We start from the raw sequence: 27,381 nt of genomic DNA on the forward strand, positions 1-27,381 counted from the left end.
TTTAAACAGCTGATTCAAGAGAGCAGACCGAGAAACGAGAGAGAGAGAGTGCGAACGGTTAAAACAAACGTGCATTTATTATGAACGCCCTCGTATTACTACTCTACAACTAAAGAACATTTGTTCCTTATGTAGCTACAATATACTTGGGTGTTTTGTACATTTCGTAGGCAAATTCTTCGCGATGGCTGGGATCATACTCTAATCCAACATAATCGATTTCCAAGCCGAAAGGCCCATCCATGCCCTTTTTGGCTGCCACAGAGAACCCAAAATGCGTTACACAATTTAACTGTATGGCACTCTGACGATCCTGTACGCGACCCTTTGAGGATAGAAAGAACTTCGAGAAGGGTATTTTGGCTATTTGCCAGTGCGGACCGCCGCGTGTAAAAAGCACATAGTGATAGATATCATTCCACATCAGATCAAAATAGCCCTCTGTGTGCAAATTAATTAGATAGCTGCGTCCGTCACCTCGTACCTTCATTACCAGCATGTTGTACTGCGTCCAGTCGTAGGTGGCTTCGCGCTTAAATGATTTCTGGTAGGGAATAGATTTATACTTAAAATCGAATCTTGTGTTTTGTTATGCATTACTAACCCGTACACGCTTAGTGCGTATATTTGCATAGCCGGTGCGTTTTATAATGCCATCCTTGGTGTGTTGCGAGTTTACCTCGCCGTGAAAGAGTCCCGCACCCGATGCACTTAACTCTAATGTGGCGCTGCTTCTACCTTCCCCATGATCGGCATCTGTTGTCACCGTCCACTTATCGAGTACGTCCGGCGCTTTAAAATCGAATACAATGTCCGTTTCACCGGGTCGAAATACCAATATGGGATCGCTTTCCAGCTGCTCCTTAACTTCCTGGCGCCACAGTTTAATTTCTTTTTTTAAATCCCGTAATCCATCTATTATGAGCTGCTTTTTCGAGGGCTCCGGCAGTTGTGTTTTGTAGCCTGATTTCTTTTCTCGCTCCCAAAATGTGCACTGCACGGCTGTGGTGTGAATTTGTGCTGCTGGTAGACAGCAACTTAGCCGATGACTTTGTCTCAACAGGCTTTGCATTTTAACATATTTTTTAAAATAAAATAACAATTATTAAGTGGAAGCGGGCCACCAAAAAACTCAACGTAACAAATATCAGCTGTGCATTCTGACACTCACAGTGCTACGGTAACACGCGAAATGCTCTTCACAAGATAAAACCAGCTTTCAACAACAAAACGCGCATCAAATGTGAATGGCATTACTGCATTTGTTTTTGTATTTTCTGTTTGCAGTAGTGCAAAGTTCTTCGTGCTTCAATAAGGAGTTTATTATGAAATTACATGAAGTAGAAAAATGCGCACCCAGCAGTGATTGGAATGTGCTTTACTGGGTGCTTGGTAGCATTCTAATGCCGGTAGCATTGCCTTTGGCAATAATCAACTTGTGGCAACGCTTTCGCGCTCAGAAATACCGCAACCAGTTACCCGGCAAGGTTGAAAGAGCATAAATAAATATATGAACTGCTTTATTATAACTTGTTTACATCCTCTAGGTTGTTCTTATAACGGGCGCCAGCTCTGGTCTGGGCGAGTCCCTTGCACATGTCTTCTATAGAGCAGGCTGTAAGGTAATCTTGGCTGCTCGTCGAGTCCAGGAGCTGGAACGCGTAAAGTCGGATCTACTGGCGTTGGACGTGGTAAGAGTACACACGTGTTCCATAAAAACTTTGTTAACTACATATAGCTGTTTCCAGGATCCCGCATATCCGCCCACTGTTCTGGCTTTGGATCTGGCCGAACTAAATTCGATACCAGATTTCGTTAGTCGCGCCTTGGCGGTGTACAACCAAGTCGATATCCTGATTAACAATGGTGGCATCAGCGTGCGTGCCGATGTTGCCTCAACATCTTTCGATGTCGATCTTAAGGTCATGGTTGTTAATTACTTTGGAACTGTGGCGTTAACAAAAGGTTTGCTAAAGCACAATTAGCAATAAAGTTAATGACCTAACTGTTATCTGCATCCATTCAGCGCTTTTGCCGTCAATGGTAAAACGTCAAAGTGGTCATATATGCTTCATTAGCTCTGTGCAAGGAAAGTTTGCGATACCCCAACGTGCAGCCTATTCGGCCTCCAAGCATGCACTGCAGGCGTTCGCCGATTCTCTGCGTGCTGAGGTGGCCAATAAAAAGATGTACGTCTCCTGCGTCAGTCCTGGCTACATACGCACACAGCTCTCGATGAACGCCTTGACCGGAGCAGGCAGCAGCTACGGCAGTCAGTAAAACTGTAATTAACATGCAATCACCAGCTAGTCATTTTTTTCTTTTCGTTCACCAGAAATGGACGAAACTACGGCCAAAGGCATGTCGCCCGATAAGTTGGCCGAGCGCATTTTACAATGCGTCATGCGTAAGGAACCCGACATTATTGTCAGCGATCTTCAGGCAAAAATCGCCTACTATTTGCGTCATTTCTTACCATCCGTCTATTTTTGGATCATGGCGAAACGTGCCTTAAAATTGGAGAAGGCGGAGAAAAAAGCTAAATAAAAACATGTGTTGCTTTTGTGTAAGTTTTAGTTTTGTTTTTTTTTTTATTGTTATTTAAATTTTGCTTAAAATGAGAAAATTATAAAAATATTGCAATGCGTGTGCAGTGTTAAAAAATTAGTTACATTTCGCATAATATTGTTAATGATAATATTTTAAAATAAATTAAATAATTACTGTTTTCATACCATTAATGTTAAGTACAACATAAGTGTCACACATTTGCTCTCTCTGTTTACAACTTAAAATATATTTATGAATTATTGTACTTAAATTATGCTTGTTTTTGCTTTTCGGCTTTCGATTTACGAGTTATTAATTGACGACAGAAATACTTTTCATACTTGATACGTTCTTTGACAACATTTAAAACATTCTTTATTTAACTACGGGGTACGGTTCTCTGCGAGGGGTTGAAAATATTTCATTTAGCTAAATAATAAAAAAAAATAGTTATCAAATCAGTATAGAGCGTGCAAAACCTTTATCAAAGTAAAATACACGAACAAAAATAATTACAATTGAGGTACACACACAGATTTCAAAATCGTTTTGCAGTTTTACGACTAAATTATTACATATGTATATGTATATATATATATATTTGAAATGTATATATATATATATATATATAGTTAAAAATCAATAAATTTCTTATGTACAATACACAAAAATGGTTCCTTTCGCGCTAAATAGTCTTTTTCTTTCACGCTCAAAATACTTTCAGCTTAGATAATAATTCTTTGCATTTATTATTATGTACAATACATAAACATTGGCCATTTTTTCGTTTCTTTTATATATTTTTTTGGTAAAATTTATGATATTGCCGATACTTTGATGTTAAAAAAAGAATCTGCGCCTTGTATAGTTTCATATTTAAATAGTTATCAATAGGTATTCGCTCAAGCTTTTGTTTTTTTTTTTGTTTAGACAAACTTAAAACTAAATTTCGAGTTTTTATTAATTTTAGTTGTGTTTAATAAGCATTTCAAAGCGATTGTCGCGTACTTTTTTCTTCTTGTTTTTCGTTTTACTTTTCTGTTTAATAACATGCCTACGCGTTTACGTTAACTGTCTTTTTTCCTTTTGTTGGGTCGATCATTTGAGCTGTGCTTATGTCTATCTATATATGCGTTGTATATTTCATAAAAATATACCCAAGTGCTCATTGCACGCCCCGCCCCGTCTGTAAGTATTGTACCCAGCCATGCAAATACATATCAGAACTATGCGCAATTCAATAAATGCAAATTTTCCAACACATTGCTTACATACATATATGCTACTATATTTAACTAGGGATTACTCCAATTATCTTATACTACACATCTCTAGTTATTAAGGAATGGGGATTTTCTTTAATTTTTTGCAAGCCGTTTGCCTTATTTTGTGATTTGATACGCTACGTGACTATAGTATGAATATCGTTTAGGTGTTTGTTCTTCATTGCTCTCTAACTTGTTTTTGTTGCATATAAAAACTATTTATCTTTCGACTTGATTTCTTATATACACTACTCTACTAAGAATGGCGCAGGCATTTGTGTGTGTGTGTGGGTGTGACTGCGGGAGTGTGGAGCGGGTTTGCTAAACTGCTTAAAGATCTTTATTTGATTCTGTTGCGACTACTATATCCTACGTTTCGATGCATTTTACTTTTGATTTATTGACAGTTATCGTTGGTTATATTTGTTACTAATATAATTGTATGTATGTATATTATTTGCAACTTCCCCGGGCTAACCCCACTTGGCTACACTGTTATTTCAACTACAAATCTTATAATCATTTTTGATCTTCTTGGAAAATATTTATAAGAGTATTTTAAAAAATTTGTAGGTAAATTTAACTCTTCTTGTTTTGCTTTTTTGTTTTCAATCCTTACTAAAATAGCACCTTGTATTGTTGTTCTGTGTGTCGAAGTTTATAGATGACAGTGGTCGTTGTTTTGAAGCGTTAAGAATATGATAAAAATAAGATATCAGATGGACACATAACATAATACTAAGTATGTAGGAATCTATACAATAAAAGCGATCGAATTTCGTTGGTATGCGATATATGATTGATAGACTAGCTATTGATCGGTCTATTGTATTCACTTTTCTTTCATTACAAAAATAGTTATTGCTTAAGCTGATTTTGTATTCTTCAAACTTAAGACAGTTTTTAAAATGGAAGTCACATATAACACGATCGTATTTCGACAACTTAACACAATTCACATAGTAGGTATAGACAAAACATTACAGTTACAAGTTATAGTTTATAGATCACGAATACAATACAACAGTAAATACAGTTAAATAGTATGTAAAAGGTACAATGTGCGGTGAGTGCATCTGGCTTCGGCGGTGGCGGTGGTGTTGGGTGTGTTGGGTGGGTGAGCATTTTATGGGGTCGAGTTGTGTGTGAGTATGTATGGAGCCGTAAGCACTAGCGTTATTAGCGTTTTTAAATACCCTTGCAGAAGGGACTATAATATTTTGTCACGAAATGTGTAACCTATAGAAGGGGAATCTTAGGACTTTATAAAATATATATATTCTTCAAGCAGCTTCATTTAGCCTTCCTGTCTGTTTCTAAACAAACTTTTGTCTTAATTTAAAAGTTATCTTGGGCAAACTTGGATCCATCTTTTTCCCACGGTATATATGTATGTCGAAGTCTGCCAAATCAGACAACTATATAATAGAGGTGTCATAGAAGCTATCTTTCGAAAATTGAGTTTCGGCGCATATACATTTTTTTGTGCTTTTAGATATTCAAACTAAGCTTGGGAATGATAAGCTCCACAATGCTTTTATTTTACTGGCATAGGACTACAATATAGCTCTATAGTAAGCATTGGTCGTCTTGTTTTGTTGCAGTATATGCAGACCGAACTTGACAATTTCAAACTTTACTATGCTCATATTAGCAAAACTTATAGGAATCCAATCAGACCGATATTAAGACAAACCTGACCGCCGTGTGGCTTCGCTTAGAAATATATATTGCACTCTCCTATATGCTTGCAAGGGTATTTGAGCTTCGGCAATCCGAAGATAACTATACTTTCTTTTCATTAATGCGGTTTTAGTGGTCGTTTTGGGTGTGTGGTGTTTCGTTGTGTGCGGGGCGTGGCATTCACATATTCAGCAGAAACGGCAAGTTTAAGGCAGTGTAAAGTACATATATGTATGTATGTATATATATATGTATATATATATACAAATCTAAGTTGATATATATATATATATATGCATGTAAACCTATGCGACAATTTGTATAACTAACTTTAGGACTTATCACTTTCACTTGGTTGCTTTGAAATGTATACGAACAGCGCTGCTCTTAGCTAACCAGATTTTCAATGTCGGAGACAACCACCTCCAGATCCGATGGCAGCTCGTTGTCCAGCGTTGTTGGTGTTGGTGCAGCTGTCCCATTGGAGGCGCGTGCTCTGAAATTGTTTAGGCTGCGTCGCATTGGCTGCGTCACCTGCCGTTGGCTGACCATGGCGCTTGTGGAGGCGGACTGCTGCAGGGGCAGCGGCAGTGGCGGGGATCCACCGGACGTCGTTGTCGTTGTGCTGCTAGAGGACTGACGCGAGAAGCTGGGCGCCGGCGTTGACGTCGCCGTCGCCCCTGCAGCTACGGAGGCGCTGCTCTGGCCGTTAAGGCTGGCTCGTGGAATATTGCTGAAGCTGTTACGCGTGTTCCGTGTAGGCGGTACCGGCGCTATCTGCGGCGTCGCATTGGAGGTGCTGCTATTTCTGCGCAGATTCGTATTGGAAGAGGAGCGACGTTGGGATGGTGCTGCTGCTGTTGCTACTGTAGCTGTTGCTGTAGGCGGATCTTTGCCGTTTTTGGCTGCACTTGCTTTCAGATTTAGACTGCTGCGCTTCTTAGACTTGGCCATATTCTGACTGAGATTGATCAGATTCTGCGTGCTGCCAAAGTTACGCGTCAGATTTATGGAGCCGCCGGCGGGCTGCGCTTCATGCTTGCCCGCTTTGCTGCTGCTGCTACTACGACGCGGCGCCACCGCAAACGGATTGTGTGCGGACAGCGAGCTGGAGCGCCGATAAGAGCTGCGCTGCGTTGGAGCGACAGGTGCAGGCTCCAAGCTGGCGCGTTTGGAGTTGGGCGCTATTTTGCTAACGCCGCTGCTGCTGCTGTTGCTGCCTGGTTTGGATGTGGATGTCACTGCAGCTTCAGCGCTTGCACTGCCGCCGGGCAGCTCTACATTCTCATAGCAGTGCTCTGAGCTGCGCGTAGGCAGCTTTAGAGTCTCGTAGTTTGGCTCGTTGAGAGTCAGTATTTGATTTTCGTCCTCCGCTTCGTTGCACAGCAGCAAAGCGGTGCGCTTAGTGCGCTCTGTATACGCTCCCTTGGATGTTGTGGCCGCCTGCCCACTGGAGCGAGTGTTGTTGTTGTTGTTGTTGGCCTTCTGTGCACGCTTTGGACGTGCGCCAGCGCTTACGCCCACCACGTGCGTCTTAACCTTGGGCTTCTTCGACAGACGCAGCGAGAACTTGAAGGGCGGCTTGTAGACGACCTGAAGCTTGACTTTCTCATTTGATAGATTGCCCATGGACTTAGTTTTTTGAGGCGTTTTTTGCACCAGCCGTTCGGGTGTTGATTGCGACTTGCTCATCACCTTGCGCACACGAGAGCTATGCTCCATATGCGACAGCGGCTGTGCCACAATGGGTGATTCCAACAGCCACTTTTGCACCTTGCCAAAGGTATTACTGTGATTGTTGCTTGTTGATAGATTTGAGGCATCATCGCCGCCGCCTACATTGTTATTGCGGTGCGAATAGTCAATGATTTCCTTCATGTGCTTGCCCATCTTTTTGGACTTCTTGGTCGGCTCCTCCTCAGTAGTATTTGCTTTCAGCTTCTTTTTAGTCAACGCTTGCATTCGGCTTGTTTTCTTCGGCTCCACATTTCCGCCGCCTTTGGTTACTACACTGCTGCGTATTCCTGCTACTGTTGCTGCTCCTATAGCCAAGCCGGCTCCAGACTTTTTGCTGCGCTCGCCCCGGACCTTTTTCTTAAACGGCACTTTGGTCCGCACAGCCGTGTGCACTATAACGCCATTGTTGTTCTCCGGCAGACGCACCGTTTCAGTGGTGGCGCTGTGTATGATAGTCACAGACTTAAGCTTCAGATTCGAGCGTTTCGCCAGAAGCTTTGTGCTCAGGATCTGCAGAAAGAACAATAGAAATTATAAGAACTATGGAAGCTAAAATCTGGTGGAGATTAGGACATGAATGCATGAATTCAAGCCTAAATGTGCTTTAAATTAGCTTTTTCAAGCAATGGCCAATGGACTGAGCTTTACTGGGTACAATTTCGGGTTAATTACTGGGCTCACCCTCGCCCACGGCCTGCGCTTTGGCCTCATACTGATCCCTCAGCATACTTGTGACCACACGCATTAACTTTCAAACAAAATTTGATTACAACAATAAATAACAATTAACTTCGGAGTTCCGAAGATCAAATACCCTTGCAGATATGTAAAAGATTTACTATATAAAACTATCAATTGAAATGAATTGAATATTGATGACTCCTATGTACTGATTCGAACCAGTTTCATTAAGACAATTTAAAACCTGCATAAAGCCAGACAGAAGGCTTTATAGACTCGGATGTTGATACTGCCTCCCTTCTTTAAAAACCCCTGCAAGGGTATCATTAGAATAAGTTTGAGAGTCCAAAAAAATTTTTTACCATCTAACGTTGAGGAATTTGATCAATTTTTACACGGAACAAATTAAAATTTTAGATGATAAAAACTGATCTTTAGACAAAACTAGTTTCATATTCCCTTCACATACCAGCAACAAAAAGACGCCAACGGCGGCCAGAGCCACTGTGTACCAATGATGCTGCACCCACTTCTTAAAGGTGGCAATGCTCTCCTCGGATAGCAGCAACTTGCGTAATGTGGCCAATGGACCAGAGGGATCCACCTCGCGACATTTTTGAAAGACATCGCAGTACCTGTAAGATGAGATGAGTTTAGACTACTTTTAAATTGGTTAAATGCCATAAGTACCCATTGTAGTCATTGCAGGGTGTGCCCGGCTTGGAGTACATGTCGGGCACATCGAACGGCGCCTCGTTCCACTCAAATGAACTGCGGCAGGGATTATCCTCTCCAGGCAGTTTGCAGCAAAGCTCGCAGGACTTGATGCGATCATCCTGTGGGCCAGGTATGCATTGGCACGACTCCAGTCCGTAGGCCAAACAAATGCTTCCCGTGCAGTCGCCCATATAGCACACAAACTCTTTATTGCAAATGGTCTTGTTGGGTTTGTTCACCGAAGGGGGGCACTGGGGCACGCGACCATCGCAGAACGAGGGATCCCGGCAGCCATTATCATCGCGACACTTGTCGCCAAATTTCACCTTGCAATCGGTGGTGCAGCAAGGTCCTTGAGAGGGACTACAGCGCGCATGCGGCGTCAGCGTACAGGGCGTTTCATCCAGATGCGGTTGCCGGGACATGGGAAAACAGCACGAGTCCTTGCAATCCTCCTCCCAGCCGCAGTCGCATTGCTCGCCGGGCTCAACGACGCCGTTGCCGCAAATGGATGACTGTGGTTCTGTAAAGCAGCCCTTCATGGAACGCGCCTTGGCATTTAGCACGGGCTCAATCGATTTCAACGAGCAGGCGCTGAATTTATTATTATTCTTCTTATCGCCCGAAGTGGCTCGGGCGAACATTATAAAATTACCATCCTCGCCGCCTGGCGTGCATTGCTCCGGATCGTGCTGGCGTTGGAGAAGTAAAGGAATTAGATGGTTACATATTTAAATGGAAAGATTTCAGTTTTGTTTACCGGCGAGCCAAAATTGTGCCCAATCTCGTGGGCCAGAGTCACATGTGAAACGGCGGGCGGCACATGTTTGCCATAATTCAGAAGCGTGACAATGCCTGTGTTTAAGGACTTGAGGGAGCCACGATAGTGTCCATTCTTTTCGCAAACGCCACCCGCATTCTTCAGATCGCCTGTCCAAGCCAGACCTAGGGTGCCCATCTCAAAGTCGCGATAGGTGAACATGTAGGCCAGACAGAAGGCATCATAATCCTCCTCTGTGGAGCAAAGAAGAAACGTTATTTTAGTTAGAAATTCTAAAGAAAGTAAATTAATCATTCTCCCCTTACCTGAAAATAATTCCAAGAACTTTTCCACACCATAGTTGCCAGGAAACCTATAGCTAGGATCCTTCATTGCATTCATATTGTGCACCTTAATGCGCTTGATCATAAACGTAATATTGTCGGGTTTTCCATCGTTATTGAAATCCGTATTACGGTAAATGGAATTAGCCCGTTGCACGTGGCGCGTAATGGCCTCAATGGAGGCCTCGTCGCTGCCCATCTTTTGGAAGAACGTGTGATCTGCCTGCAAATAAAGCATGCATGTGGTCTTGCGATCGTATAACAGGCGGGGGGAGTTGTGGATGTCATCGCCTCGTCCACTTAAAAGGTTCGTCATTAACATGCTATTGAAACTGGGGTTATGTGGATTCGGTGCAAAAATAATCTCCGGATTGTAGTTATTCACAATGATGTTAGGTTTCTTGGTAGCGCCGTTCTTGGTAATGATCTCCACGTGGGTCTTGTGGCTAGGTCGATCGTTGCTATTCATTGAGAGAGTTGTCCAATTGGCATTGAAAAAGTTATTTGGCAGATTGTTGCTATTATTGGCATTCGGCTCCTCAAAGGGTGTACCGAACTCCGGCTCTATGGGCCGATTATAGGTGCTAACGATGATGTTTTTATGTTTTGTGTACAGTTTGCGCACGTTGTTATTGTTATTGCTGTTGGTATTGGTATTGGTATTGCTGTTGTAGCTGCGACTGGTGTCGCCAACATTGGAGGGATTATAGTTATTTACAAGTATGTTTCGATTGGGAGTGGGTTTGGTCAGCGTGGCCAGAAAACTTTCTGTGCTGCGCATTGTTGTTGTTGTTGTGGTTTTTCTAGATTCCTCCTCGCTGCGATCCTCCTCAGAGGCCAGTACACGAAAATCATCATTGTAGGGAACCTCCAGATCCAGCGGCAGCGGCGGATTGCGGTTATAAGTTGGAACTGTGACGTGCTGAGGTTTAAAAAAATATTGATAAATCCATATATCATTATAAGAAGTGTCTACTTACCTCCTCCTCAGGCAGCCAGCGCTTGCGTCTCAGTCGTTCACTGGCGCAGTGTGTCTTCAGGGGCGCCCGCGAGGACAGGCCGGTGGCTAATGAGTTTTGTTGCTGCATATTTACATCGCTTAACTTATAGACTATGCTGTGCACGCCACTCTCCGCCAGTTGCTGTGAATAACGCTGCGCTGGCTCTATATAATAGTGCTCCGCTTGCGTCTCAATGGTGCCATCCAGCAGATTATCACTTGTGAGTATCGCCTGCACATTGGCAGCCTCATCGTCCTCCAGGCTGCCTGTATAAATGCGTGAGACATCGTAATCGATGGGTCCCAGTGTATTCTCGATTTCTACGTCATGCGCAAATACCGAATTCGGCTGCTGACGCAGCACCAGCAGAAAGTCTCTGTAAGCGAAATTTAGTGAGTGTAAAAAGTTGTGTTGCATTTGAACTCGACTTGCAGCCCACGCACGCACCTGTCATGTGCAGAAAAATTCAGGCGTATTGTGTGCGCTAGTCCCACAGGTGAGCCACTTGAGGGCTCAACTTGCCGTTTTCGACGTGCGCGTGCCTGTTCCAAGTGGCGTAGCTGCGCAGCCTGCAGCACGGAGCGATCAAAGTTCGCCGCCTCCCAGTGTTTAATGTATGGCGTCAGTTTGTGTGTGTAGCCTAAACAGAAAGGGGAGGTTAGGTAAACAGAAACTGGAGAAAGTCGAATTTGGAGCTTACCTGGTAGCTTGAGTGGCGTTGGGATTGCTAGCAGCTCGCTGATGGCCAAAAGCAACGCCAGGAGCGCCAGCAGCCAGCCCATGCTTGCTGTAACTGTGTGTGTTTATGTGTGTTAGTATGTCTGTGTGTGGAAACCTAACTAGTTCTAGGCTGCGTTTTCTGGCTTCGATTGACCTTTGTAAGTCCCCCGTTTCTTACATTATTGCAGCAGTTGTTGGTTTGCCAATAAGAATTGCCAAAGTGGGAAAATCCGTTACAGTCGCAACACAAATAGCATGTGACATCTCACGCGTAGCTGTTGTAAGAGAATAAACAAAGAATATCGAGACTTATTGCAATAACGTTAGCCTCAACAGCGCACAAAGGGATTGCACTTTTATAAATACGACTTCATACAAATACATATATTACACAGCATCAACTTGAGGCAAAGCAAATAATAAAATAATACAAAAATCTTGCTTTCACCTTTTGCAGCGAGTTCGTTAGCTGGCGAAATTCGCAACAGATCAAAACAATAAAATATGTATGTACATCTTTTGTTTAAAATTTACGTACATACATATATATATTTTGCATAAATGGCAAAAGCAACAAACTGCTGGCAAGAGGAAGCAGAGCATCAGCATCTCATTAGCACTTTGTTCGCACACACACACACATACACACACAAACATAAACATCACATACACACATGTACGTTGCGCTTGTTTTGTGTGTGCCCGTGAAAATTACTGTTAGTCGCTTGGTTTTTTTCGCACGCATTTCTATTTGGTTATTAAATGAATTGCCTTCTTTTGCGATATTCACAACCGTTTAATTGGATAATAATCCTTTGCAGTGAGCATTTTATTAGCTGAGCGTGTGTGAGTATTCTTGGTATGAACCAAAACTTTTCTTACTGTTGTTGCTAGTGCCCAAAATAAAGTACATTAGCGTCAAATTCAATAAGCCAGCGCAGGGGGTTATTTTTTTGTACACAACAATTGTTGCACTTTTTCGTTTTGGTAATTGGATTTGGCTAACTCATAGGCAAAATATTAAAACAACTACACAAGCAAACACACATACAAACACAAGCACACACACGCAAAACAATCGACCTCCGCTCGCTGTTGTATTGCCATTAACGCTGTGGCGTAAATGGTAAGCCAACCAAGTTTTTCTGGCCTAAACCTGTTCCCTGGCTTATTCATAAGCCCAAAATAAAGGTTGGTGTCTTATATTATCCGCATTTTAGTACGATGATATATTCTATTCAAAACACTCACTTTTTATTTAATCAAACACTTGCATTTTATTGCAAATAATTTAAAAACAATTATTTTATTTTTCCCCACATAAAAAACGGCTGCAGGTAACAAGTATCGATACTTTCTGAGCGCTGTCTACCAACATACTCGATAACATGAGTTGTGTATGTGTGTGTCAACAATTGCAATGGGATCGGCTATCGATATATGAAACTGCTGTTTTTGTGAATTAAAACTATCGAGCATTTGTGCATGTCAACAATCAACCACCTCCTTTATTAACGTCTGTTGCTTATGTATACCCTCGCGCAGGTTTTTTGCATTCTTTTCCAGCTTAACTTTACAGGCTAATAGTTTTTCCCGTTGTGCATCCAGTGTACCTTCCATTGCTGCTAGTTTCTTCACTTTTTGATCATATTCGTCAAAAACTTGCCACCATGTTTCCAGAGTCAAATTCTCGGGCTCAGTAAGCAGTGCGTGCTCCAGAGCTGCGCTGCTACTGACGTTCCCAGCTGGCTGGCAAATTTCGAATGTTTCAATATCTGCAAGCATTTCGTCTAGTGTTGGCGCTGTGGGTGGTGGTTCCAATTTGGGCTTTGATTTTTTAAACATTGTGTGCAGGATTCTCTACAGTAGATATGTTTCGTTTAGGCTGCTAAAAATTAAAATGATAACGTCAGCATAATATTGATATAGCTGCACAGCACAAAAATAGTCCTTTCTCTGTTGACCAGTATTTACCTGTAAGAGCCCTTTGTTTAATCTACTTTTATATTATTTTGCCTTGGCAGCCTATATTTCTGAAATATAATAGAAAATATCCCAACTGATTGCGATGTTTACTTTTTGATAGATTTTCAGTGTGATATAGCTTGCCATTTCCAGGGCTGCATTTTGAGTGATATGCAACACTGCCTTCCCGCTTTTTAGTGCAACACACGCTCTCTTAGAATAAATATATAAAACAAAAATAATTGTGTTTAATATTTAATAATGACAAATCGGGACGAACTTAGTTCTGCTGCAAAGCACAAATTGATAGAGGCAGTGGTACGTGAAAAAAATCCACTTGATAGACTGCCAGTGAGTTACGATAGCTACAAGTCCAGTTCTGGCGAGGAGTTTAAACTATATTGCCGCGCCAAGAGCGATATGGATGCTAAGACTCTCAAATGGACATTTAAGCTGGCGGAGCAGACTGTGGGCCCCTTTTACAAACAGCTGAAAATGGGCTGGCAACCAAAAATAAAACAATCGGAGCTTAATAAGAACTGGGCTCGTTTCCTGGTGGCCCAGAATCAACAAAAGCAACCCGTGGCCTACACAATGTTCCGCTTCGATATGGACGATGGTGATTGTGTGCTATATTGGTAAATATATGAGGTTAGCAACATGTTTTAAACTAATAGACGCTCTTATTTTGTAGCTACGAAATACAAATTGCACCCGAATACCAGCGAAAGGGTCTTGGCAAGTTTATGATGGAAACGCTTGAGTCATGCGCCAAGATTTGGCAGCTGGAGAAGGTTATGCTCACTGTTTTAAATAATAATGAGAATTCATTAATGTTCTTCAAAGCGCTCGGCTATGCTAAGGATGAAACTTCACCAGATATTTTGCAAGAGTCGGACTACCAGATACTAAGTAAATCCATGCTGGGCTGATTTTTTAATTCTTATTCTTCAACGAATGCGATACAAACGAAATATATTTAATAAATTAGTTTTAAGTTTTAGTGCAAAAGCTTAGCCTGTGCCTCCAGGTATGTGGCCATGCGTATATCCTGGTTGCTCAGGCCGCCAACATCGTGTGTGCTCAGGGTGACCTGTAATTTGTTGTAGACGTTGAACCATTCAGGATGATGATTCATTTTCTCAGCCAGCAGAGCAACACCAGTCATAAAGCTAAAAGCCTGGTTGAAATCCTTAAGCAGAAATTCCTTGTATATGGCATCGCGTCCCTCAACCAGGCACCAGCCTGCATCCAACAGTGGCTGCAGCTTCTCAGCGCGCTCTCGTTCAGTCAGTTTGGCCTGTGTACGAGTATATTTAACAAGCAACAAGTATTTAGTTAAACTGTGTGACTGTGGCTGCGGCTTTCGCTGCCCTTGGGGCCAATTGCTGACCTCGCTTGGCCCCGAGCGATAAGCGTGTTTAAGCCCAGATATTGCTTATTAGAATTGGGCTGTTACAGTACTTGGTAATTGGTTTTTATTAAACCAGATATTCACTTACCACCATTTTGGGTTTTTTTGGACTTGCTGTTGCTGTGAGTGGTTGTTGTTTGCTGAAAAATCTCGAATGACCAACACCAGTTGCTCCCGCTGCTGCTGCTTCTCTCGTTGCTGTCGTGTACAGAACTGAACTCTCATATCTGTTGCTGCTGCTGCGCACAATCAAAGCTTCTCAAATCTTGGCATAATCGCAGCTTGTACTCACCGATACAATCGTTGGTCCCCTTTCCTCCAATGGCTCGTGCTTAATGTTTTTGTTGCTGCAGTCGTTAGCCAGCAAGAGTTGTTTCGCTTATTAAGCAGGCTTGCAAGATTTTGTAAACCTCGCATATTGTGGGCACATTTATTTGTTAGTAACATTCTTAATAACTGGTTTGCCAATTGTATATTGTTAAGCCAACGGATAAGTACGCTGCTCACGACAACTGTTAAGCATTTACAAGTTTGCTTGAAATGAAAGAGCACAGCTGATAGCAGTGTGACCTTAAGAATTTTAAAACGCTTACAGCTGATTAGTAAAAAAAGGAAATAAAATTGAATATGGGCACACTGTCACTGAAAAATTTGATATAATTTGTGTTGTTTGCGAAGCAAAACCTGTAAGCTACGTATCCAGCTTAACACAAACCTTTTCAGGGCTCTAACGAGCTCTGTTAACTGCTTCTTCTTCTATAAGTGGCAGTTACTTTGAAATAAGAAAGAAATATAAATTTGAATTTGAATATTTATAATTTATTTTGTTATTGAGAAATAATACAACTTTTTTTTGAATGAAAATATATACTGGGATTGTCAACCGTATAACGCTGGTTATTTATGCATCATGTTCTCAGCGTCGCCATTGCCATAGTAATCATAATCGGGATTGGCCGTTGAGGTGCCCACCTTGGGATGTTCCGTTGAGGTAACAATCTCTACGGGACGACCCGTTGTGGTCTCTGGAATGGCAGTGGTTGTCTTACGCCATCGTAGACTATATCGACTGCGCACAAATGGTGGCTTGGTGGCGACAGTATCAGTGCCATAGGCTATTGGGAAAACAATTCTTAAAGAACCATAAAATGAAAGATAGTCGACTTACCCAAACTGAAAAGGCAACAGCACAAAAGCAAGAGAAACATCAGCTTCATTTTGCAAAGGTTCTTGCTGCAAACTGTGCCATAGCCTGCTGTTAGCGCTGCATTTATAGGCCCACATTGTTCAGATAATCAAAATCCCGGGGGTCTAGCTCAGAGAAAGCAGTCCACAGCTCGGCTATGCCAGTTCCCAATGGTCCAGCGTACCAAGTTCATTCACCGCGGACATTTTTTATAAATTTATTTATTATCTTTGATGAACACTTACTAAGCTTATTAAATTATATTATTAAACGACAACGTACAAATACATCAAATGAAAATGCTTAAAGAAAATGGTAATAAATACGCGTATATTTTTATTTAGGGGCCGGCGCCGAAATACGCCTCAATTATCCTTTGGTCTAGGGCGCTTTGGACCGGAAGGTATTGGTGGCGGCGGTACATCGGGTACATCGCTATTTTTGTTCTCCGAACCATTTTTGATGTCATCAAAACTGGGCGTGGCATCGAGGCTATCCAGTGGCAAGGGCTGCATCTCCGGCTCTGCCGGGTACATTGGCGGCGCAGCGGCTGGAGGACTGCGCGTTGGATAGCCCTGGCTGGGATAGTAATCGTAGGGCGGCAAATAGTTCTCGCGCTGTTGAACATAGCCCGCCTGGTCATAGATTAGCGGGTATTGGTGATATGGATAGGGCGGCAGATGCATGGATTGGCCATTAAATTGAGAGGAAAGTGGTATCAAAACAGGCGGCAGTCCCCGCTCGTTGAGTGGCAGCGGCAGCTGCTCCTTGGTCTTAAGCTCCTTGGGCTCTGTCTCATCTGGCTGGGCTGGAGCTTGTGCCGCCAGCTCAGGTTGTGGTTGCGGCTGTGGCTGCTGTTCCGCCGGTACAATGCTGGGCTGGTTGGGATCAAAGGATGTACTATAGACGGGCGGATATTGCGGCGCTGTGGGCAATGGATACGGCAGCTGGATGGAGTAAACATTAGTAACTATTTATAGCTGGGGCTAGATATCAGGGGACTCACCCGCTCATTGGGCGGCAGACCTGGCACCAGTGGCTGTCCGAATCTTACGAGCGGCGGACTGTAGAAACCAAATGGGTTATAGGGCCCAAATGGCGCATAGCCTGGCTCGTGTATGGTGGGTTGAATGACCGGATAGGCTCGACTCGAGGTCAAATTGTCATCCGTGGTGATGAGTGCATTATAGACCTTCGGCTTCTTGCGCAGACGTCGGCCACCATGGCAGGAGCTTATGCACAGCGACAAGGCCAAAAGCAACAACAGCAGCGGCAGACTGGACTGTAAGTGGAATAGGAGAGTTCGTTTAGATATGCATCAGTAGCGAGTCCATGATTTGTCACCAAGACCATTTAACGCTGTTTAATTGATTGCCATGGCGATCATCAATCAAAGAATTGTTTACATTGGGCAACAATTGTGCTGTGTGTTGGCCGAAAATCTTTGACGGAAGTTAGGGAACTACGGACAAGGAAGCCGAGGCTATATGGACGACCACAAGTTCGACGTCAGCGCACATGACTTTCAAATGCCAGAGTAGAGTTTCGATTGGGAGATCGATTCGCTTCGATCTCTAAGCAAGTATTGCATTCAAAACGTGCTCGAACAACAACAACAACTACAGCAACAACAACAACAACAATCTATAGACATGTGTGTTAGCCATTGTTGTGAATTAACTACAGTTCATTAGTTTTGAATTGAAATGTAGATTGTTCCTTTAATTGGATTACTATGGAAGCCGATCAAACCGGACGGCCAGCGAGCGATCGACATGGGCTAGAGCATTGGAATTTTGAGCCTTTCCTTAGGCAGCTTTGTCATAGGTCCGGTTAAACGAGTTGACCACTTGGCATGGAAATGCGCCAGCCCATGAAGCTGTAAGTGACGAATACACAAACACATATTAAGCACACTGGGAGTGTGATCTGTGACCGAGTTTCCGTTGATCTTGATCTTTGCATTTGCACGCCCCACACTCTCAATTGTAATCCGCGCCGGCTGCGCTCAGATTACCTAGAGACATTTATGCTGGGCTTCCCCCACTTTTGAAGTTGAAGCTAGTAATTGGCTTTGCTTTCGAAGCATTTCACTTTGACTTTCATTTGGCTATGGCCATGGACAGCAAAACACATTCTCCACCCACGCAGCAGCTCGTGATTGCTCGCCGGGCATTATCTGGATCTGCGCAGAAGAATTGTATCTGTGTATATGTATGGGTGCTTTCCAAAAACGTAGCATTTGAAAGATCAGAGACCAATTTTCAACGCTTTTCCTTTTTGGCTTTTCATGCGGCTATGAAATGGAATCCAATTGTTTGAAATTGAATCAATAAACGACGGCGCAAAGCAACAATTGCACAGCTCGTGCCGATCATAAGCTGATCATAATGATGATCGCCGTCATCATCATCATCATCATCATCATCATCATCATCATCATCATCATCATGAAGTAAGTAAGTGCACTCAATGCTCGTAATTGGGCCATGCTAAGTGCCAAAAGTCAGAGTTTTGTAGCTTGTTTTCAAATAAAAACAACAACAAAGACAACAACGTGAGTGTTAGCTGCTGCACAAGTTGCTGCGGTTCGTCTTTGAAGATCACACGCTCTTGGCCCTGGCTGTGTGCTGTGTTAGGCTTAAAAGCTTAGACTCCAATAGCTGATTATCGGCCTTTTATGATGTGGGTGTGCCAAAGTGAGCATTGGGAAAACTGAGAAACTCTACAAAGTAGAAATGCTGCTAAACTCCTCTGATCTTTGATCTATAATGAAGTCTGGCTTTTTTATTGAACTTTTTCCAAATGGGTAGGTTGAAACGATGTGGACTCCTCGTACAAGTCGGTTGATTTAATGTTGGTTTTTCTTATTATAATTGAGTTATTTAATGAAAAAAGTTAAAGGTCTTACGAGCATTCAAAAAAATTCCACTCTTTAAAACATTAAAGGCAGATCATCTGTTTACCAAAGAAAGAAATTAAGAAAAGATTTCATTTAAAGGCGGGTTTTAAAATTTAAAAAAAAAAACCATTTTTTTTTTAGTGTGGGTCAGAATCAGGAGATTTTTAATCTGTAGGTCAAAGATTAAATGTTTTTCATGTGAGCCATGGCTAAAACAGCGCATGTTCAGATACTGGCCTGTAATTGCAATCCTCGTCTTACAGTTGCCTGAACTACATACTTGGTATGCAAGTGATCAGAACTGGAGAGTACAAGATAGATCAGAGCTACAGAGTATCATAAGATTGTCTTACCAGAACATACTACTTATTTAATTACATACGAGGATTTAGATATAGCTCAAGTCGTGGTAGGTTTAATTTTGTTCATTTAGTGTTTGTATGCACATGTTTGTGTCTCGGAAATAATTTATTGCTTTGCAGCTGTTTTTATTATTTTGGTTTAAAATTTAGTTGGTAGATTTAAATACGTTTACTAATAAATTACGCTAAGTAATTGGGTGTTCTTTGTGTTCTGCTGGTTTTGTTTATGCTTTTGACCTATGAATGATTTACAATTTGTGGCTGGTCCACCTATGCGCTCTCATTCGCTTATTTTTAACTAGCTTGCACTGCCAGTTTTGCATGTTAGACGCTGAGTCAGCCCCCAGAGTTGGCCACAGCTGCCACACACTCAGAGTCATGGCTAAAAGATCAGAGACCAGTTCAAAGGCAATAAAATGGACACTAATGTAACCTTAAACCTGGCACCAAAAGTGAAAGTGTTGAGCCACAAAATAATATACAAAAAGAAGAAACTATAACAAATATGGGAGTACGTATGCCCCATGCACGATTATACGAATCAGTGAACATTTACCTTTAAGTTGTGCATTGTCTCTGATTTTTGCCTTTTTGGTATGCAAAAGTTGTGTTCTGGGCTTATTCGCCTTGCAGGAAGCCTCAAGAAATGCCAAAAAAATTAACACATAAATCGTCAACTGCACTCGGGGTTTTCTTTTTGTTTTTTTTCTTGTCAGTTGCTTTTTTACTTTTATTTATTTTAACTTTTAAAATGCGCAATTTGTGCTGCCGACGCGACGTCGCACGTTGTGACTTTGAGAAAAACAAGTTGCTATAAATTATATTGCAATAAATTGCATATGCAAAAACTAAATGCAACGATTTGCCACGGACACCACGGACTATAACGGAGCTCAGCTCTTTAGCATGGGATCACACGAGGCGCACAACAACAACTGACTGCGGCTGCGCACGCGCGTTTCTTATTGGATTTTGAGCGAGCACTGGGCGGTCTCCTACCTTTTATACCTTCGACGGCGGCAGCGACGTCGGCGTCAAATGCTGCTGCGCAGTCGCTGCCGCTGGCGCAAATGGGCGCTTTACAGCGGCTCGCTGCAGGAACTTCTTTGCGAATTTGGCCTAGTTACGGGCATCCAGCTTTGGGTTATGACAGTTCACTTATGCGGTTTGCCATGCACAGCAGGAAGTATCCTTAAGCTGCATATCGTAAAGAAAATTATTCGAAATTCTCTTTTCTCTTATGCCTAAGACTCGTATGAAGGGGATTCTTGTTTTAAAATGGGTCGTTGGCTGCAACATTATAACTTTATATCCTTCTCTTATATTCATAACCATATTTTGACATGAATATTAAATATATTATAAGAAAAATAAAATGACGCTCGAAATAAATTAATGTAAATATCAATTTTATTTCATTTTAAAAAGTATTCGGTGAAAAAAATCAACATGCTCCTTATAAAGAAATTAATTATTTTAATAATATATTATACATAGAGGGATGTTACTTTTTACTCTTAAAATTCAATTTTTAATTATATAATTTAAATTTGTAAAGCATTACACTCAGTAATTTTCATAGGATTTTAAATAAGTCCCGAAAAGTTCCTGAATTTAGCAATTTTATTTGCATATTTTATAAAATATATTTTTAATTTATTTGTATTACCTAAGTATCAGATTCTGCACAGTTTTTCTTTTCCTTTCTAATTTAAAGCATTAAAATAACTTTTTGTTAAATCAATGATTTAGTAGGGTATTAAAAGTTGGCTGTGCGCTTCGCTGCGCATGCTCTCCGCTGCCTTTTGTTGCATTTTCATTAGCTTTGATTTAATTGCTTTGGCATCGCAATCGATTGGATGCAGTTAACTGAGCGAAAGTCTAGAATAATGAGTGCGAGGGACTGGTCTGGACAAGCTATTGATCGGCTCTCGGACAGGTCACGCCCTCTATTCTAGCCCATAACAAATGAGCTTAACAAAAATAGTTTCACTTTCATCATTACAATGGGTAAGAACTGACATTTGTTTGCTTTGTTTTTGTTGTTGTTGTTGCTGTTATTGTCTTTGTTGTTTACTAGTTACCGCACGCCTCACACTTTGTACCAAAAACAGCTATTAAATTGCCCCCACAACTTCGCCCCAACTGCTCTTTGCTGGCATTATTAATATACCCTGCAGCTGTGCGTGTTACAAAGAAGGGTGTGCTGTTTGTTTTGGAGCACGTGTTTGTTAAAACTATGCGTGCTTATCGGATTTGCGCTGTTTAAGTAACTTTATTTACTCGTAAGTAAATATATAATTATGGCCTTATAATTATGTTTTCTATTATAGGGTGTCATTTAGTCTATCATTTTTTCGAGGTGGCTGGCATTGTGGTAGTCACGTTCACTGGCAAAGGTGATAAGTGCCGGTCTGTCAGTTGCGCGTATATCCCACCCACCCACGCACACACACACACACACACAGGCACACACGCGACTGGAGATGCCGACAGCTCTTGGGGTCAATCAACAATTTGTAGATTTCTTGTTTGCTGTTAATTTATTGTTGTTAGTTGTGTGTTGCAGTTGTTGTTGTTGTTGTGGTTTTAGTTGCTGCTTGCCTCCTGTTGCGTTTTCTTTATTGCATGAACTTTCGCTTTCCCTTTTTACGTTTGCCGTCCGTTTGATTGGCATAATGAGTCTTTGAACTTTACGTGGCAGCCTGATCTGGCAGGTAACAGTTCATTAGATGCTGTTGTTGTTATTGTTGTTTGTGTGCCAGGTGTCTGTTATCATGAGCTCTCGACCAGTCAAATAAATGCTACGAATTATGTTTGCAGTGCTTTCTACAGAGAAAGAAGCTGTAGCTGCAAACTGCAAAAGCTGTTAATTAACATAAATTGTTAACGTCCTAGAAATTTATCCAAAATGTTTTCACCGAGTGTGGACTTTACTTTTACGAATTAGAATTAGAAAAACAATCATTTTGCTATTTTTTTTTTCTTAGTTTTACGATTTATGTATTTTTAATGCGCAAATCCCTCTTGGCGGTAGACAAACCACTGGAACCGTAGATGTTCGCATAAGAGAACTTTCACTGTATTAAAATTTTAAAGAGTTTTCTAAAGCTTGAAATTTTGAACGTTTAAAATACGTTTTGCTCGCTATGCAAAGCAAGCAGCTTTGCGGCGCTTGCATAAGCATAACTCTGCTCTGTCGCTAGGTAGCGCTAATATATTACTGATAGATGGCGGTAAAGTTTGTTCTATCAGTTTGATTTTAAGCTGGTTTAATAGATGGCGCCACAGGCTGTGTTTTCTGTTTATTTTGAATATTATTAGCTGCATTCTAATTAGACTTAAATATTTGACTGGAAGCCGCCAACATTAAATTACTTACAGGTGGCGTCTTGTTAGACTAGCTCTATCGCTAGAATGCGCTAACATATTACTGTCAGATGCCGCCTTTTTACACTAGCTCTATCGTTAGAGAGCGCCAACATAGCATTACTAACAGATGGTGCTATAGCATGCATTTTCAGTTTATTTTAATCGTATTGGTTCAAATCTAATTATAATAAATATATCGCTAGATGGCGCCAATATAAATTTACTAACAGATGGCATCACAGATTGCCTCATTGGTTCAACTGGAATCTAATCTTCATAGATCTTACTAGAATAGTTAATATATGTTTATATATGTTTAAACTATTTACAATGAAAATATAATTTGTATTTAATTTAAATTTATTGCTGACCGGAATAGAGATGACTGTATGTGTCATTATCAGGTGTGTTTTTGGTCACTTTGAACCTTGACAATTACTTTTTAGCACCTTTAGCCCATCGATAAGACAATCAATGCAGCCAGTCAATCACATTTGTGCCGGCGACCTTAGAAGGTGATCGCCCGAGCCCAGTTAGCTATAAAAACAAATGCAAGCACAGCAAAAAATTGCAGTTGCAATCCGTCTAACTAAATTCAAACATGAAATTTTTCATACTGTTGCTGAGCTTGACTTTGGCCCTGGCCGATGAGCATGAGCATCATCATCATGGCCATGAAGACCATGTCCATGATCATGATCATCATGTCACCGGCTATGTGGTAAAGACGCATGAGGATCTGGTCAAATATAGACATTTGTGCGCCGAACAGGTGCACGCCACCGAAGAGGATGTGGCCAAGTATATAAAATGGGAGTTTGCGGATGAGGAGAAAAGTCGCTGCTACTTGAAGTGCGTCTTCGAGCAGTTTGGTTTCTTTGATGCCACCCATGGCTTCGATGTGCACAAGATCCATGAGCAGCTTTCTGGCGGTGCTCATGTGGATCATACGGATGAGACGCACCACAAGATTGTGGCCTGTGCGGACAGCAATACGCAGGGCAGCGATGCCTGCACCTGGGCTTATCGCGGCGGCATGTGCTTCATGCACTCCAATCTGCAGCTGGTCCAGCACAGCGTCAAGGTCTAACCAGACACTTGGACAAATATCCAAAATAAATTCGTGTACACTGAATAAAAACCATTTTTTTATTTGATATTATTCATGTATTCCTCGATCCACCGACCAAATCTCCCTCCTGTCGCACACTTGTACGCCGCATAGGCCCACTGTGCAGGCTGCTCCTTGCGTTGCTCTCTATTGTTGCAGTAGTCGATGACCACGATTAATTCCTCCATTTGTTGGCGCTCCGCAAACATGTGGGCTATGCGTTTCGCCTTGAAGCCGTCGTCGTCCGTCCATAGACCCAGCTGCTTTGTCAGGCATCTCAGCGTGTTTGCCGCCTCGCCAGCTGCTTGCGCCTGGCAGCTTTGCAGACTGTGCTGCACTGCCTCCGCTGTAGGCGGCTGCCAGGTGGGCGTGCCGTCTGCCTTGACGGCATGCCACAAAACTCCGATTAGCAGGCAGCACAGCAAACGCAGCTTCAATATTTTCATTATTATTCGCTGTCATCCACTTGGAAAATGGAGCACAATGTGCGCCGACACGCATCTCTTATATTTATATAGAAAAAGCCCGCTCTAGGCAAAACCAGTTCCGATTAATGCTTTGGCATTGACATTAACCTAGAATTCGTGGAACTCGACTCGACACGATTCTAATTGCTGTCCCTCGCACGTAATGGGACAGGCCCAGATCCAAAGCCAGCTCGGGCAAATCGCACTCTTTATACCCTGATCCTATTGAAGTTTTTTAAAGAAAGGGTATATTAGTTTTGTGGAAGTGTATGTAACAGGTCATGATATGTCTGTCAGTCCGTCTGTCCTCCCAACCGTCAGTCGGTCTGCCCGTTTGAACGCCTATTTCTCAGAGTCTGTAGGAGCTAGGGGCTTGTAATGAAGCACATAGATCAACTTCGGGCATTCACATATAAGGGTTGTTTCAAGTCGTCCATACCCCAGTTTGTTTTTACGATATCGATAATAATCGCTTTTTCGCATAGGTTTTCAGATAGTAATCATTAAAGCTAGAGAAATAAAAGTGGAGTGAGGGCTGTCGAATATCCTGCGCAGCTTTTGTGATATAATCAAGGTAGAGCTTTGGGCCTTGGCATACGAACGTATGCAATATTTAAGCCCTGAAAATTTCATCAAGATTCGATCGTGATTTATTACAGAAGTTATAAAGCATACATTTTCCATAGCATGGGGCTAACAAAAGACGAAGCACAGGCTATGGAAATTTGTTAAAATGTTTGCTAGCGCAGCTCTGTGCGGTCTACAGGGTACCTTCTAGTCGGTTATTTTCGGCTAGAGTACTCTTGTTTAAATCGGGCTGTGAGGGAATCGTAGTCTTTTCTACTTTTTTGTGATTGTTTTTGTTCACAAAGTTTTATTCATTAATTATTAAATTCGTTTTTTTTGTTTTGAGACAGCTGAATTAAGTCGCGTACAAAATTTATTTGCCGGAGCTTATTATTAACTAGTCCGAAGCTGTATTTAGTATTTAATAGGGTTTGCGTCATTCATTCCGGCAATTGCCTTTTTTTTTAAATCTACTTTCCATGCTCATCCTTAAATTTTACGCATTAAACATTTTGTACAACTAACAAATGATATAAAACTCTTAAAAAGAATTTTCTTGTTGCAAATATCTAAATGTATTTCGTTCTTCCCAAACGTCTCCATATTCACACCCCCCCCTTTCCCCTTTATACCCCTTTAACCTTTCCTCCAATTACAATAAGTAGTCTAAATTGCAACTGCAATTATAAGCTTGCGGCTGATTGCACAGTTCGTGGTTTAAGCCAAGTGCCAAGTGCATTGCAATCAGACGTGAATTCCTACTTCTTTTTTATACCCTGTACCGATTGAAAATGTGTGAAGAGGATATAATGTTTTATAAGGCATGTATGTATTAGGCATGGGAAACAATCTTTGATAAATCAGGTCAATGAGCGGGGTCGATCAAGTTATTTCCGTCCGTCCATCCATCTGTCTGTCTGTCGATATTTTCGATATTATCGATAAATATCGATTTTAAGTCTTTTAAGGCATAGCTCGATGATTATAGCTGCCAGATACACCCAATTTCTTTTTTAGTCTACACAGATGAAGAATATTTCACTTTTTGGGATATCTGCAATAAATTACCTTCAACCCATTTTGATAGGTAGAGACCGTAAGCAGCGAAGTTAAGCAAGAATGCATTCTCCAATATTGTTTCGCGGGAAAGAAAATGGCGTGCGTGCTTGCGTGTGTGAGTGTGTATGTGTATGTGTAGATACAAGTTAGAATAATTTAATCGGCAGCTCAGCGTATCTCCTAGTCGTGCACTCCCGACTGGAGCACTCCTAGTTGTTTCTTTGGCCTTTGACTGCCGCACATGGTTTTTTTTTGTGTGCTGAGCTGGGTTGCAGGGCGTTGTAGAAGGAGAAGGAGGAGGAGGAGGAGGAGGAGGGGGGGGAGGGGCTCAGTGCATAGGTGACTTTCTCCGTTGACTGTGACTACTTCATTAACAACTCGCTGTGTCGTTTTCACGCTGCAATAGATCTTTCCGCGCCATTCAACCTCAACCCGTGCATATGTCAGCCGCGTTTGACAAAGCTAATTTCATTGCGACGGGCTTACCGAACCGGGCGCTACGTAAGACCCGCAAAACGCCAAACAAACACTTCACACGACCTATTCAATTATTTCTCAATTAAATGTCGTGTAAAGAAATCATCGACGTTGTCGTCAACCACATCCACAGCCGCCTTCTCACCCGCGCTCCTGCTGGCGTTTCCATTGAGCGCCTGCTACCCATCGATGAACACTTGACACTTTTCGTGGATCGCTCAGAGGGTGGGTGGAGGGGGAAGGGGGGTTGGGGGCTATATAGGGGGTTAGGCGTGCACATAATAGTCAAAGGCAAAACTGAATTCAATTTGAGTTTTTCATTTGCATTTGGGCATTACGAGTTTTTAGCTTTGGTTTTTGGGTTGGCTTCGACTTTTCGTAAAACTCAAACTCGAATTGTTTTAACTTTTGACATTGTTCAACGAACAAGTAGAACAAGGAGCGATGCCTATTTCAGGCTTGATTAAAAGGATTACTCGATTATGTAGAATAGTATAGTTCAGTATTAGAAGAATTTATATGCAACATAATGCAGTGTTTTAATAATTAATAATAATAATAAATATATAGTTAAATTCGCATGCACTGGGTTAACTGGCCAACTAATCTTTTAAGTCCCAACTTTTGTTAGAGTACCAAGATAAGATTTCAAACATTCGGATTGTTTCTATATTATAATTATTGGCTATCGCGGGTTTCATTCTAACAAATAATTGTAAGCCCAAAATAATATTTAGGTGGTTTTGTTCAAGGCTCGTATATCTGGAGTTCCACACAAATCCAACCTAGGGAAATTGTGGAAAGAAATCGTCTTGGTTTTAGCCATGATTCCAACACTGCTTCTCTCATAATTTCAGCGGTCCTCTCTACTTTTTTAAAATTCTCTTTGGGATGCGAATCGGTTCAATTTTCAAGATTTAAGCCTTTATTTTAATACAGCATTGATTGTAATATTGCACCAAACATATTTTATACAGCTGTCTGTCTTTCTCCCTCTCTCTTTTGCACTTTCTCCCTCTATATCTCTTTAGCTTTCTAATT

At 41.7% G+C, this 27,381-nt stretch overlaps 10 protein-coding genes across 19 annotated transcripts; 3 read left to right on the forward strand and 7 right to left on the reverse strand.

Moving 5' to 3' along the window:
• Nucleotides 1-58: 58 nt before the first annotated feature.
• Nucleotides 59-1,169, reverse strand: CIA30 (complex I intermediate-associated protein 30). The gene is made up of 2 exons (XM_064680179.1): nucleotides 605-1,169; nucleotides 59-544 (listed from the first exon to the last, which is right to left on the reverse strand). The coding sequence occupies exons 1-2, from the start codon at nucleotides 1,070-1,072 to the stop codon at nucleotides 128-130; spliced, it is 885 nt and encodes a 294-aa protein (XP_064536249.1). The 5' UTR covers nucleotides 1,073-1,169; the 3' UTR covers nucleotides 59-127.
• A 123-nt stretch (nucleotides 1,170-1,292) lies between these two features.
• Nucleotides 1,293-2,570, forward strand: LOC135426838 (dehydrogenase/reductase SDR family protein 7-like). Its single transcript, XM_064680174.1, has 5 exons — nucleotides 1,293-1,487; nucleotides 1,548-1,691; nucleotides 1,749-1,965; nucleotides 2,027-2,272; nucleotides 2,336-2,570. Exons 1-5 carry the CDS (start codon nucleotides 1,326-1,328, stop codon nucleotides 2,545-2,547), a joined length of 981 nt encoding a protein of 326 aa, XP_064536244.1. The 5' UTR covers nucleotides 1,293-1,325; the 3' UTR covers nucleotides 2,548-2,570.
• Nucleotides 2,571-5,055: 2,485 nt separating this feature from the next.
• Kul (Kuzbanian-like) lies at nucleotides 5,056-12,747 on the reverse strand. Of its 5 annotated transcripts, none has more exons than XM_064680118.1 (10): nucleotides 12,710-12,747; nucleotides 11,637-11,733; nucleotides 11,439-11,531; nucleotides 11,186-11,378; nucleotides 10,718-11,114; nucleotides 9,720-10,659; nucleotides 9,394-9,647; nucleotides 8,607-9,325; nucleotides 8,386-8,551; nucleotides 5,056-7,745 (listed from the first exon to the last, which is right to left on the reverse strand). In XM_064680118.1, the coding sequence occupies exons 3-10, from the start codon at nucleotides 11,518-11,520 to the stop codon at nucleotides 5,886-5,888; spliced, it is 4,611 nt and encodes a 1,536-aa protein (XP_064536188.1). In that variant the 5' UTR covers nucleotides 11,521-11,531; nucleotides 11,637-11,733; nucleotides 12,710-12,747; the 3' UTR covers nucleotides 5,056-5,885. The 5 variants fall into 5 exon arrangements, with proteins under 5 accessions (XP_064536188.1, XP_064536197.1, XP_064536180.1 ...); XM_064680127.1 differs by lacking the exon at nucleotides 12,710-12,747 and adding an exon at nucleotides 11,907-12,033; XM_064680110.1 differs by lacking the exon at nucleotides 12,710-12,747 and adding an exon at nucleotides 12,341-12,362 and having other exon boundaries at nucleotides 11,439-11,733.
• A 189-nt stretch (nucleotides 12,748-12,936) lies between these two features.
• LOC135426926 (uncharacterized) lies at nucleotides 12,937-13,584 on the reverse strand. 2 transcript variants are annotated; one of them, XM_064680267.1, is made up of 2 exons: nucleotides 13,433-13,584; nucleotides 12,937-13,346 (listed from the first exon to the last, which is right to left on the reverse strand). In XM_064680267.1, the coding sequence occupies exon 2, from the start codon at nucleotides 13,301-13,303 to the stop codon at nucleotides 12,947-12,949; it is 357 nt and encodes a 118-aa protein (XP_064536337.1). In that variant the 5' UTR covers nucleotides 13,304-13,346; nucleotides 13,433-13,584; the 3' UTR covers nucleotides 12,937-12,946. The 2 variants fall into 2 exon arrangements, with proteins under 2 accessions (XP_064536337.1, XP_064536345.1); XM_064680275.1 differs by having other exon boundaries at nucleotides 12,937-13,343; nucleotides 13,433-13,549.
• An 8-nt stretch (nucleotides 13,585-13,592) lies between these two features.
• Nucleotides 13,593-14,426, forward strand: Naa40 (N-alpha-acetyltransferase 40). Its single transcript, XM_064680212.1, has 2 exons — nucleotides 13,593-14,061; nucleotides 14,118-14,426. The coding sequence occupies exons 1-2, from the start codon at nucleotides 13,685-13,687 to the stop codon at nucleotides 14,353-14,355; spliced, it is 615 nt and encodes a 204-aa protein (XP_064536282.1). The 5' UTR covers nucleotides 13,593-13,684; the 3' UTR covers nucleotides 14,356-14,426.
• On the reverse strand, nucleotides 14,341-15,491 carry Pcd (pterin-4a-carbinolamine dehydratase). Of its 5 annotated transcripts, none has more exons than XM_064680255.1 (3): nucleotides 15,130-15,491; nucleotides 14,926-15,035; nucleotides 14,341-14,723 (listed from the first exon to the last, which is right to left on the reverse strand). In XM_064680255.1, the coding sequence occupies exons 2-3, from the start codon at nucleotides 14,929-14,931 to the stop codon at nucleotides 14,424-14,426; spliced, it is 306 nt and encodes a 101-aa protein (XP_064536325.1). In that variant the 5' UTR covers nucleotides 14,932-15,035; nucleotides 15,130-15,491; the 3' UTR covers nucleotides 14,341-14,423. The 5 variants fall into 5 exon arrangements, with proteins under 5 accessions (XP_064536325.1, XP_064536317.1, XP_064536310.1 ...); XM_064680247.1 differs by having other exon boundaries at nucleotides 14,926-15,064; XM_064680240.1 differs by having other exon boundaries at nucleotides 14,926-15,070.
• A 210-nt stretch (nucleotides 15,492-15,701) lies between these two features.
• LOC135426941 (uncharacterized) lies at nucleotides 15,702-16,095 on the reverse strand. Its single transcript, XM_064680287.1, has 2 exons — nucleotides 16,006-16,095; nucleotides 15,702-15,952 (listed from the first exon to the last, which is right to left on the reverse strand). The coding sequence occupies exons 1-2, from the start codon at nucleotides 16,052-16,054 to the stop codon at nucleotides 15,735-15,737; spliced, it is 267 nt and encodes an 88-aa protein (XP_064536357.1). The 5' UTR covers nucleotides 16,055-16,095; the 3' UTR covers nucleotides 15,702-15,734.
• A 162-nt stretch (nucleotides 16,096-16,257) lies between these two features.
• LOC135426860 (calcium-binding protein P) lies at nucleotides 16,258-20,247 on the reverse strand. The gene is made up of 3 exons (XM_064680187.1): nucleotides 19,844-20,247; nucleotides 17,030-17,305; nucleotides 16,258-16,970 (listed from the first exon to the last, which is right to left on the reverse strand). The coding sequence occupies exons 1-3, from the start codon at nucleotides 19,856-19,858 to the stop codon at nucleotides 16,389-16,391; spliced, it is 873 nt and encodes a 290-aa protein (XP_064536257.1). The 5' UTR covers nucleotides 19,859-20,247; the 3' UTR covers nucleotides 16,258-16,388.
• Nucleotides 20,248-23,232: 2,985 nt separating this feature from the next.
• On the forward strand, nucleotides 23,233-23,816 carry Obp99b (Odorant-binding protein 99b). The gene has a single exon (XM_064680301.1). It carries the CDS (start codon nucleotides 23,261-23,263, stop codon nucleotides 23,747-23,749), a length of 489 nt encoding a protein of 162 aa, XP_064536371.1. The 5' UTR covers nucleotides 23,233-23,260; the 3' UTR covers nucleotides 23,750-23,816.
• Nucleotides 23,809-24,379, reverse strand: Obp99d (Odorant-binding protein 99d). The gene has a single exon (XM_064680314.1). It carries the CDS (start codon nucleotides 24,214-24,216, stop codon nucleotides 23,809-23,811), a length of 408 nt encoding a protein of 135 aa, XP_064536384.1. The 5' UTR covers nucleotides 24,217-24,379.
• Between the last annotated feature and the right edge of the window lie 3,002 nt (nucleotides 24,380-27,381).

The sequence above is a fragment of the Drosophila montana genome, unplaced genomic scaffold (genome assembly GCF_035044405.1).
Source record: "Drosophila montana isolate Dmon_TW-CO22-7 unplaced genomic scaffold, ASM3504440v1 contig_1264_1, whole genome shotgun sequence".
NCBI classification, from domain to species: Eukaryota; Metazoa; Arthropoda; class Insecta; order Diptera; family Drosophilidae; genus Drosophila; species Drosophila montana.